Genomic DNA, 12,334 nt, shown 5'->3' with positions numbered 1-12,334 from the left:
TCTTTTGTTTTAATCTCTCTTCTAGGGCAGAGCGTAGTCTAGGAAGCCCAGTTTTTTTTCTGTCTGACATAAGAGGCTCTGAGGACCAGACCCTCAGCTTTCCATCTTTACATAGCCTGGCACGGTGAGGGGGTACTGGGGCAGTTATGAAAGAACCCCCCCCCCCCCCCTCTAGCCTCCCTCTAGCCTCATTCAGATCTTATGTAAAACAGACAGGGGTCATAGGTGAGTTAGAGGACTGTCATAATGACTAATCTCTGTGGAGGATTAAATCAGAACAAATTAATTCCGATCGGGTAGTACACAGAAATGAGCTCATTCATAGAAAGGGAATTAAATTGACATGGACTCTACTCTCAGATTTTATGACTAACCTCAAATTAAGCTTAGATACAAAGAAACTAGTGGAGGCTGCTGAGGGAGAACGGCTCATAATGGCTGGAACCGAGTGAATGGAATGGCAACAAACACACGGAAACCATGTATTTGATATCATTCCACTCCAGCCATTACCACAAACCCGTTCTCCCCAATTAAACTGTCACCAACCTCCTGTGATAGAAATACAAATATGTTTGGGTAAAGTTAAGATTAAGTGTGTGGGGGGGGGGGGATTTATGAGGGTAAAGTTTTCAGGTCGGGCATGCAGAGGGTGGAAGGAGAGCATGCTTGGCTCTTGCAGGTGGAGTGAGATGGTGTCTGGGTGGAGGAGTGACTGTGCTCTTTGCCTAACCTAAATACCACTGGTGGAGTTGTGCCAGGTCTAGGAGGGTAGAGAGTATGTGTATTAGGGAAGGGGGGGACACAGTGTGTGTGGGAGGGGGGGGTCTCTCCCCTGGCACCCAGACTGGGTCACAGTCTTGTCAAGGGGAGGTATTCCCTAGTATCCCTAGTGTGGGTGATTGGGGTCTGGGTCAGGCTCTGACCTGGCCTGGTTCAGGAGAGAAACAGAGGGGTGAAGAAGTAGGCTAGGCTATGAAGAGTTGTTTGTGTGTGTGGAGAGGTTGACGGGCCCACATACAAACACATGCACTCTTTTTGTATCTCCCCCACTCTGAAATATACACCTTGCACTTCGAACAAGAAGAACTTAGAAATAATCAGATCCAAATGGCACAATGCCATTATTCTCTCTATTCACTGGACAAATCCTTTCACTGGGGTATCTTAAGTTTATTGATGATACAAACTCAAATGGTCCTACATGACTGCAGGCTGTATCCATGCTCAGGGCAAGTCTAAGTGCCACTATGGCAGTCACATAGCCTATAATCTGTTACCCAGAAGTAAAATTCTTGCTGAAGTTTGTCACTTCCTGTTTTATTGCATAAAATAAATATTAATCTGCACCAGAAAGTGTCCGTATAGGACATTGGCATGACACTACATAATATTTGGAGACCGCAAATGGTGTAAAAACCTCTCTTTGGGTCATATTTGTTCCTGTCTGAAGGTTTACTGGGGTGCAAATCTGCACGTGCACCGCCGGGATACTCCCATTTGCCATAATAGTGGATTACCGTCATCAGCCACAAGGGAGCGCAGCATCACCCTCCCCGAGAGCGCCCCGGTGGATGTCGTCGATATGAAGTTGTTTCCTGCTGGGACAGTTTAAATAAAGGAACTGGGACACAGCGGGGTAGATTAATACACCCGCACAGGCTGAACGGTATTAGAATAGAACACAGCAGCTCTTAACGACTGCTTAGCTCGCCAATATATTTGATTACAGACTACTTGTCTGGTAGAGAGAACGACAACCGATCCAAAACATTTTGAATTGTATCCTACTGTTTTTTATTTAATTCGTGCTGATCTGAAAGCACGTAACGGTGGTATTTTGGGGGGGGCGATATTATTGGGAAACCTAGGTTTCTTTCGTGTTTTATTTCACTACCCTCGGAATGCTTACTCAGAACAGGATACAAAAGATCTGGATTCCTTCAAAGGATGACAAACCGGCAGTCCCCCGGCGATGTAAGTAGTAGCCTAACCCGCCGCTGGTATCAGCAGCCATCTGATTCATTCAGGTTTCATTTAGAAAAAGTCCATAGGATAAATGTATTACATGGCATTATCTTTGATAATTATGCTATTGATTTATTCACAATAATCAGATAAATAATCATCTCATTGAGCCTACAATAATATCTACAATGTAGCAGCTGGTTAGAATATTAGGCTACATTAGCGGTCCAGGTTGGGGAGACCCCAGACAGGTCACCAGAAAACAGGGAACGTTGTTGCAAAATGTAGTGTATTGAACTTTAAGTTCGAGGGTGCATAGAATGTGTTGAAATAAGAAAATACATGTGATTGCATGTTTTGATGTTTTACTCGCATGGCTTTATTTTCAATTGGCGTGGCATACAGTAGGTAGCCTACTTTTTGAAACCATTCAACAGAATAATTTTAAAACAGCTTAGTTTTCAAATGAACCTACCGACTTTTAAAAAGTACACTATGTGTGTAATTACTATAATTATGCTAAAAGTGTATGCCCTATTAGCCCAGCCTATCCAAACTGGCCATTGGCACGCAGCCAGGTCAGGATTCACAAGTAGCTATAGAGGGTTATGGTTGATGGTGTTCACTATAGCAACCAAGTCTCCATCTGGTCCCTAGTTTCCACGAGTTACCACAGCCACAAAGTAAAAAAAAGTATAACTTTTTGATCTTAATTTAAGGTTAGGGCTAGGCATAAGGTTAGCAGTGTGGTTAGTTTAAGGGTTATGCTCAAAATTACATTTTAATAAGATAAATTGTAGAAATAGCCGGCTTGTATGTCTTTGTGGCTATGGTCCCGGGGGCTCCCCGCTCTGCTCGTGACAGCCAGGAACCATTGTGTGGGTGGGAGAGACGGGGGGATTTCACATGCAGACGCATCGGGATTGGACGAACTATCGTGCGTGTCTGCATGGTGCGAGCTGGATAATGGCTGAGAAATTGCAGAAATAGGCGGGGTTTATGAATTTGTGGCTGTGGTAACTAGTGACGACAGTTTGTAAAGAGCCGACTGATAAATATCAATGGCCTGAATAGCCACTGCTTAATTCACTGACGTCAGTTTGTTTGTGCTGTTGTGTGTCATACAGAGGTGAATGAGTTTATGCCGCGTTCATAACAACAGTGAATTTGCAACTCAGAAATCTTCGACTTCGGAAAAAAACGAGCTCAGACTTGGAAAATCGTTTTGAACGGTCATCCAACTCGGAATGCAAATCGGAAACTGGAACATGCCTGGGGTCGCTCCTCTTTTCATTTCGCTGCAGCTAGCGACTTTAACGAGCTGCAACAAACACTCAAACTGGACAGTTTTATCTCAATCTCTTCATTCAAAGACTCAATCATGGACACTCTTACTGACAGTCTCTACCTTCTTGCCCTTTGTGCTGTTGTCTGTGCCCAATAATGTTTGTACCATGTGTTGCTGCCATGCAATGTTGTTGTCTTTGGTCTCATTATGTAGTGTTGTCTCTCTTGTCGTGATGTGTGGTTTGTCTTCTATTTATATTTCATTGATTTTTATATTTAATCCCAGCCCCCGTCCCCGCAGGAGCCTTTTGCCATTTGGTAGGCCATCATTGTAAATGAGAATGTGTTCTTAACTGACTTGCCTGGTTAAATAAAGGTTAAAAAAAATACAAATTATTTCTAGAACTCCAACTTTCTGACCCGAAGATCACTGACATTATGATTTGACCTAGTTTTTCCCCTCAAGTTCCCAGTCGTCTTGAAAGCACCAATAGCTGGTGATGTCTGTATCACAAGGAGATTCAGGCAATGGAAACTAATACCCATAAACATTTTCATGCCTTATAGACGGACTTGCATTGACTAATGCACAGTGGTTCTGACATTGGAACCATCTCGCAAGTAGGAGGTTTATCAGCCGACTGTTCAGTCAGGTTGGGGGAGGGGAGACGGCTTCAGCAGTGTCTGCAGGTAGACAGACGCACCATCTTGACCACTGGGGAAGGGTCTAGCTGGGGGAAGCAGAGCAGACAAGACTGGTGGGAGGGAATTACTATTAGTGTCTATACATGACCATCACTGTGCTGCAAGGACCAGCCACACAGACAGAGCCTTAGTCTCCCAAAGTCTATAAGAGGATGTACAGCTCTCTGACACTGAACGAGGGAGGGAGGGAGTGAGATAGATGGAGAATGATAGAGGGAAGGAAAGGAGGGAGTGATGACCTAATAGCTTTATAGCTGTTTTACCATCGAGGAGGTACTGTGTCCTGGAAAGTGGATTAGAGTTGGTAGGAACGTGTGAATGAGAGGCATTTGTCACTGAATGAAGATGCATTATTATTGTGTATAAATTAAGAGTACACGATTAATCAGGTTGATTGTGTGTATGGCTATTGAACAATATTGTAATCTCTCTGTCTCTAGTGACGGGGGCCCCACACCTGGCCAACCCCCCAACAGTGATTGTGATGGTGGGTCTGCCAGCCAGGGGGAAGACCTACATGTCCAAGAAACTCACCCGATACCTCAATTGGATCGGCATGCCCACCAAAGGTACACAGCACACACACAGTGCACACAGTACACACACTCAGCACATGACGAGACACATTAACAGGTGTAGCTAACAAATTAGTAACTTTTGTTATTGGTCATAGTAATGTGCCTCACACTGCACTAGAAATGTTTATTTGATCTTATTGTTGTATTTATTCACTAAGAGGAACGTTGGGGTTAAAAGGGCGGAGATTTGATTATTGTTCTTGAATCGGAATTCCTGCCATCTCATCTAGTTCCTTTCCTCTGTTTTAGTTTGCAGATTTACCACAAACTGGGCTTGGGCTCACTTTCTCCCTCCAGAACATTCTATTTACCATTGTTAGTTTGTTCTTTGCCTCCAGTCTTTAACGTGGGAGAGTATCGCAGAGAAGCAGTCAAGAACTACAGCTCGTATGACTTCTTCAAGGCTGACAACGAGAGTGCTGTGAAAATCAGACAGTGAGTCCACCCCTACTCCCCATCCTACTCTGTATTTTACCATGACAAATTCTGAGCATCATGTGACGTCATTGATCATCAGAGTGTACTTGAAACAAGGCTAACAGAGATGATTTATTTTCTTGCTTAGACAATGTGCCTTAGCAGCTCTGAGAGATGTTGAGTCTTACCTGACAGAGGAGGGAGGCCAGGTTGCAGTCTTCGATGCCACCAACACTACTCGTGAGAGACGAGACATGATCCTGGACTTTGGCAGTGAGAACGGCTTCAAGGTCAGTGGTGTTTCTATGGTTACGAGCGGCTTGATGCAATCTCAACCAGATACGTGATCGAATGACTCATCATGTCTTTCAATGTAAAGATGATAAAATGACTCTAAATGACTCTAAATGTGTGTGTGCAGATCTTCTTCATTGAGTCGGTGTGTGATGATCCCAGCGTCATCGCCACAAATATCATGGTGAGTGAGAAATCTGAACAGAACATCTGAAGAAACATGTTATTGGTTGGCTCATGTTCCTGCAAGGTTCCTCTAATGTTGCAGCCTGAAGTTAGCTACTGACGTTGTAATATCTATAATGTTATTCTTAATGAGTGTCTTACGCTGTCACCTGACCTTTTACTTCCTCCCATGACAGGAAGTGAAGGTGTCCTGCCCAGACTACCAGGACTGCAACAAGACAGACGCCATGGAGGACTTCCATAAGAGGATAGAGTGTTACAGGGTCCACTACGAACCCCTGGACCCAGACCAGTACGACAGGTAGCCTAAACCTCATATAGCTTATTCACTGTTCATACCTGTTGACCCTAGCTACTGTTTATATGTGATCTGAGAGTGGCTTAAACCTGATTTAGAATCAGTTTGTCCTTTTAAATAATAATAAATGAGATTATATGGAACTCTGAGACATTTAGTGAATTCAGGCCCTAGACTAAACTTGTTCTAACCCCCTACGTAGGAGCCTGTCCTTCATCAAGGTGGTAGATGTAGGCAGACGGTTCCTGGTGAACCGGATCCAGGACCACGTCCAGAGTAAGATCGTCTACTACCTGATGAACATCCACGTCCAGCCCAGAGCCATCTACCTGTGTCGCCATGGAGAGAGCACGCACAACCTGCAGGGACGCCTGGGGGGAGACTCAGGGCTGTCGCCAAGGGGGAGAAAGGTACGAGAGTAGAAACACACTCGTATACACACACACGCACACTAAGTTGACACATGAATACACACACACACACTTTCTGGTCTCTTACTCTTTCCCCTTTCTCTCTGTGTAGTTTTCTGGGGCGTTGTCGACGTTCGTTAAAGAGCAGAACTTGACGGATCTGAAGGTGTGGACCAATCAGATGTGTTGCAGCATCCAGACTGCTGAGAGCCTGGGAGTGCCCTACGAACAGTGGAAGGCCCTCAACGAGATAGACGCTGTGAGTCACACACACTAGAATAGACCACTCACTGGACTGTGTGTGTGGTTCTTCATTTAAACAGCTCTAATGTAAGGTGTGTGCTGTGTGCACAGGGTGTGTGTGAGGAGATGACGTACGATGAGGTGAAGGAGAAGTACCCTGAGGAGTTTGCTCTGAGAGACCAGGACAAATATTACTACCGCTACCCCACAGGAGAGGTTAGCACAGTACAATATACTACTAGAATCAACCTGCTACTGCCAACTACTGTACAGTTACACATGGACATAGTTCTAGTAGTGTGTCAAATTCTGCGAATCGATGTGTCTGTGAAAATATCAAGTTAACCCTTCTCTCTTCTTTCTCTCTTGTCTTATCCCTCCCTCCCTCCCCCCAGTCCTATCAGGACCTGGTCCAGCGGGTGGAGCCAGTGATCATGGAGCTGGAGAGACAGGAGAACGTTCTGGTTATCTGTCACCAGGCTGTGATGCGCTGTCTGCTGGCTTACTTCCTGGATAAGAGTGCAGAAGAGATGCCCTACCTGAAGTGTCCCCTCCACACGGTGCTGAAGCTCACCCCCATTGCCTACGGTGAGAACTTGTGTACACCTTTCACATTACCGAGCCAAGCCAATGTGACCAGAAAATATCAGAGACAGAATAGTACAGTTCAGATTGGCTCTATAGTGTGAATTGGGCATTCGGGTCAATTGTATGTTCTCTAGCTTGTCTAGGGCAGGAGAAATAAGATGAGGTCTAAATATCTGTTCTGACTGTGGTGTGTGTGTGTTTTTACTCTGTGTGCAGGCTGCAAGGTAGAGTCCATCTCACTCAACGTGGAAGCGGTGAACACCCACAGAGAGAGACCAGAGGAGATGAAGAAGTATCCTGGGACTCTGATCAGGAGGAACAGTGTGACCCCCCTGACCAGCCCCGAGCCCAACATCAAGAAACCCCGCATCGACGGCCTGGACGAACCCCTCCAGGAGCTGCCCATGTCCCTCTGCAGTCCTTCCCACCTCACCTTGGCCGGACAGGTGAGTCTTTCTCTGTCTCTGTCTCTCTCTGTCTCTCTCTGTCTCTCTCTGTCTCTCTCTGTCTCTCTCTCTCTGTCTCTCTCTCTCTCTCTCTCTCTCTCTCTCTCTCTCTCGCTCTCTCGCTCTCTCGCTCTCTCGCTCTCTCGCTCTCTCTCTCTCTCACACATCTTTGACTCCTCAAATCTACTGAAGGACATCTCTCTCTCTCTCTCTCTCTCTCCTGCTCTAAGCAATTTTCCATTCTGCACTGTTGTCTCTTCGCTCTCTTAACATTCTTTTCTTCTTTTCTTTCTTTTCATTCTTTCTTCCTTCTCTTCTTCACCGTGCAGCACTGGCTTGGCAAAGTCTGTCTGTAAGTACCTCTCCTACAGGAATACGTGCCAAGTGCCTTCTTCCTTCCCGCTCACTATGGCCTCACGTCCTGTGTACCATTCCAGCCTCGCCTTCCTTCTAACTGATGTCAGAGCATTGCACGAGCTTTGCTGTCTGCATGTTACCACGGCAACCCCTACACACTGTTCTGTCACTCACGTCTTTCGAACGTCTATATTTGAAATGTATTTTCTGTTCTGTTTAAAGACCTCCGCCCATCTGCACCATCCTTCACTGTCTGAAACTCGTCTCTCTTTTAGTGTTTCAAAGGTAAAGTGAGAAAGCAGCTAGATTTAGCTCCCAGCTTATTCTGTAGTAGTAGTGTTGTTGTGTCTCAGACTCTGCAGGTACATATTGACAGGTGATAATTATTCAGGGTGTGGAAAGATCCTGTCAACTTAAGTCATAGTCAGAAGGGGCACTTATACACTGAGTGTGCAAAACATTAAGAACACCTTCCTAATATTGAGTTGCACCCACTTTTGCCCTCAGAACAGCCTCAATTAGTCGGTCATGGACTCTACAAGGTGTCGAAAGCGTTCCACAGGGATGCTGGCACATGTTGACTCCAATGCTTCCCACAGTTGTGTCAAGTTGACTGGATGTCCTTTGGTTGAAGGACCATTCTTGATTCACATGGGAAACTGTTGAGCGTGAAAAACCCAGCAGCGTTGCAGTTCTTGACACAAACCGGTGCGCCTGGCACCTACTACCATACCCCATTCAAAAGCACTTCAATCTTGTGTCTTGCCCATTCACCCTCTAAATGGCTCACATACACAATCGATGTCTCAATTGTCTCAAGGTTAAAAATCCTTATTTAACCCGTCTCCTCCCCTTCATCTACACTGACGAAAGTGGATTTAACAGGTGACATCAGTAAGGAATCATAGCTTTCACCTGGATTCACCTGGTCAGTCTGTCATGGAAAGAGCAGGTGTTAGTGGTTTGTCCACTCAGTGTACAGTAACACCCATAGACAAGTAAAGACACACACTCTTACACACCTATTGTAGCTCTATAGTTAGTTGTTGAGGTGTACTTAGACGTGGGATAGGGAGATTGGATCATCGTTTTTGAGCCCACACATGGTTTAAATTTACCATGGAATATGAATGAGTAGCTCATCGAGGCTTCAGACGACATGGATGAGCAGAACCACAGCCTCTGTCATGTTACGTCATCTCATGCTAAGCCTGGAGTCACTTAGCCTATAGGACAGGATCTTTCCCTCGCTTTATGTTTTATGTGTCTTGTCTCACAGACGACTCTTAGTTTGTTTGTTATATTGTGATGGTTTCCCCAAGTCTTCTTAACCATTTTAGGCTTTTTGTTTCCCTCAGAACATGAAGAGAATGTCCAACGATCGCCATGAGATCCTGCAGCTCTGCCAATGAGATCGCACTGCCTCGTCACCTGATCCAAGACCCCAGGAAGTGAAAGCCGGCAAAGAAAATTCAACAATGTCACCAAAATGGACATTGTTGTGTCCCCCCCCCCCATCTTCCTCTTTCTGGAGATCCCAGGGCACTTCTTTTCTCACACAGACATGTTAGTGAGTGTCTGGTCTGTGTTATCTGCCAGTGCTTGTAGTACAAACACTTTGCCTCTGGGAAAGAGCGAGATTACACTGTACATTAGGGGTCTTCACAGGTCCACCCGAAACACCCGAGCGGGCCCGGGTCCAAAATTCTACGTTTTCCATGAATCTGTAGTGACCGCTCACCCTGGAATGATGGTTTAATTAGTGTAATAGCTCTGTGATTTTAAGGAACTATTATATCTGGTTTGAGTGACTACTTGGCACTCGGCAACGCATCCTTCAGAGAGCTGGAACCAGGCCAAAAATTTGAAATCTCCCTTTCTTGACACCCTCCTGAGATCTGAGTGATGAGTCATGTATCCATGGTTATATCACTCTTTTTAAAAACAGATGGAATCATTTAGTTTACGATGTAAACATGTTCCTATAGGAATGCCTCTGAAATAATGACTACCCAAATTGTGTTTGTCACTTTGGTTGATGTTGAGCACTTATTCACTTTTTTTGTTCTGATTTCATTTCTAAAGATTTGAGTATCAGACTGTTACTGAACAACCGGTGTACTCATGCTATGAAATGAATGATTATTTTGCACAGCAAAGTTGATATTCCTATTGAGTGGTGTGTATGACTGTGTCCATAGACACAATTGTCTCTTTCTGTCTTTCTCTCCGAAAGGAGATTTGGACCTAGAGTGCCTAGTGCTTGTCTTTCAAGCCCAATGCTGCTTCTGTACCCATATAGCTGGCCATAGAAATTCAGACATATGCTACCTTCAGAGAACATGCAGTATAACGTGATTCACTTTTCTTTGCAAGCCAGCTGCTAACATGTGTGAGCACTTATATCTTTGTTATGAAAATACGTTCTGTAAATAGACATGTAAATATATAAGACTTGAAGGAATGCTCAGCGTTTGGAATGTTCAAGTCTCGAACTGAGTGGAAAGGTATTTTGTAGAGGCTCTTTTGTACTGCTCTCTGATTGGCTGATTCATACTTAATTGTAAGTTTAATTGTAAGTCGTGTACTACTCTGCCCTACAAAGGTAAAACGCAGTAACTATGCCAACAGTGAAACTGAGAAAAATGGCTTTGAAGTTGTTTTGTTAGCCGGCCAAATATGTTCTGCATATCATATTGGCAGTACTACTTTTGTTCATTTGTTTGCTTCTGATACTTGAATTTTGTTTTTTTTGTAAGACATTTTTTCTCAAACTATTTATTCCTATGTAGATTTAGATGATCGTTTGGAGCGGATGGCCCCTGGTCTTGCCTGAGTACTGTGTATAACTTGTGTATGACAAGCAACGCTTCTGAGAGGACAACATGTGTACATTCTGCATTTGCTGGGCCAATAAATCTCCAGGAAAATAAGCCATCTTGTGGATGTCATATCTTCATTATTTATGTGTGTTGGGAACACTATCTGAAAGGCAAACACCCTAACAATGTGTTTCCCATTGGAGAAGTATGCTAGAACCTTTAGAGCAACTAAATTGTCACCAAAACACTTGCGATTCGATAAGGTACTATAGGACAATATAGAAGTGTGTTGAGAGGGCTGAGGCCTGTAGAAACACTACTTGACAGGCAAACACCTAATCAATGTGCTTCACTTTGGAGAGGGAGACCAGAAACCTTTTTTTTAAAACTGGAAGCTGGAGGTTTTTGTACCATGCCACATTTAAACACATCTGTTCAAATAGTGTCACCACAGAGCCAGAGTCAGCTCAACACTAGCTGTCAACATCTATACTGACCTATAGGCAACTGCCAAAATAAAGGAAACACCAGCATAAAGTTTCTTAATAGGGCGTTGGGCCACCATGAGCCAGAACAGCTTTAATGCGCCTTGGCATAGATAGAAGTTTCTGGAAACTTTATTAGAGGGATGCAACCACATTTTTCCATGAGAAATTCCATCATTTGGTGTTTTGATGACTTTGGTGGAAAACGATCTCCCGGCTTAAGTGTTCAATTGGGTTGAGATCTGTTGACTGAGATCTCTTATTGTGGCCAAAATAATGGGGAACTGGGCATTTTTATACATCACCCTAAGCATGATGGGATGTTAATTGCTTAATTAATGCGAACCACAGCTGCTTTCAATATACTTTGTATTCCTCATTTACTCAAGGGTTGGCAGTTACCTGCTGTAGCTTGATGTGTCTGGTGCTGAGAATGGATGTAACCATTCTCTGTTAAAAATACTCTCCCAGACAATCCATGGAGTAAAACATGTTGGAGTAGCTGTTTTACAGGTCAGTAGAACACACACTCAAGAACAGTGACGCGTGTTTCTTAATCCTAGTCCTGGGGACCTAAAGGGGGGTGAATTTTTGTTTTTGCCCTAGCGCTACACAGCTGATTCAAATGATCAACTCATCATCAAGCTTTGATGATTTGAATCAGGTGTTTGGTACTAAGGCAAAAACAAAAACACACCCCTTTGGGTCCACAGGGCCAGGATGAACAAACACTGGTGTAATGTAATTGGATACAATACAATTCATTAAATCTGTGTTGAGCTGAGGTAGGTCCAACTCTCTCCGAACTCCTCTTTTTATTTACCCCTATTCCGGTCTCCTCTCATTTGGCTGTCAGAATTCAGTCAGACGGACATCAAAGGAGAAGTCGATGATGCAGCAAAGGCTCTGAAACAGTGCCCCGGAATGAAGGTTAATGTGTGTAATAACAGGGGCATTATTTGTCCATTATTAATCCTCCTAGAATAGCAGGGTCCAAGCCTTCTCTGTCCGTTTCTCTATTGTCTAGACACACAGAGCTGCATGGCAGTAAAGAGTATACTACATTCAGGGAATCCCTGTGCTGTACTGTGCTGGACAGGATTAGCCTAGCATTCTGTCCTCTGGCCCTCAGCAATACAGCAGTCTATAAACCACTGGCTCTCAACCCATACCCAGCTCTACCATGTATCGCCCTATTGGAAAGAAATTCTATGGCTACATACCAAATGGCATCCTATTCCCTATAGCCT

The 12,334-nt window shown here is 44.3% G+C and overlaps 1 protein-coding gene across 2 annotated transcripts; it reads left to right on the top strand.

Moving 5' to 3' along the window:
- The first annotated feature begins 1,575 nt into the window (after positions 1-1,575).
- Positions 1,576-10,710, top strand: LOC129865196 (6-phosphofructo-2-kinase/fructose-2,6-bisphosphatase 3-like). 2 transcript variants are annotated; one of them, XM_055937762.1, is made up of 13 exons: positions 1,576-1,977; positions 4,401-4,529; positions 4,877-4,973; positions 5,104-5,245; positions 5,377-5,433; positions 5,612-5,736; positions 5,936-6,143; positions 6,256-6,402; positions 6,498-6,602; positions 6,782-6,974; positions 7,191-7,420; positions 7,750-7,772; positions 9,136-10,710. In XM_055937762.1, exons 1-13 carry the CDS (start codon positions 1,905-1,907, stop codon positions 9,140-9,142), a joined length of 1,536 nt encoding a protein of 511 aa, XP_055793737.1. In that variant the 5' UTR covers positions 1,576-1,904; the 3' UTR covers positions 9,143-10,710. The 2 variants fall into 2 exon arrangements, with proteins under 2 accessions (XP_055793737.1, XP_055793736.1); XM_055937761.1 differs by lacking the exon at positions 7,750-7,772.
- The last annotated feature ends 1,624 nt before the right edge of the window (positions 10,711-12,334 follow it).

The sequence above is a fragment of the Salvelinus fontinalis genome, chromosome 11, assembly GCF_029448725.1.
Source record: "Salvelinus fontinalis isolate EN_2023a chromosome 11, ASM2944872v1, whole genome shotgun sequence".
In the NCBI taxonomy this organism is placed as follows: domain Eukaryota; kingdom Metazoa; phylum Chordata; class Actinopteri; order Salmoniformes; family Salmonidae; genus Salvelinus; species Salvelinus fontinalis.
The sequence above is the reverse complement of the archived record's forward strand: the minus strand, read 5'-3'. Positions and strand labels throughout refer to the sequence as shown.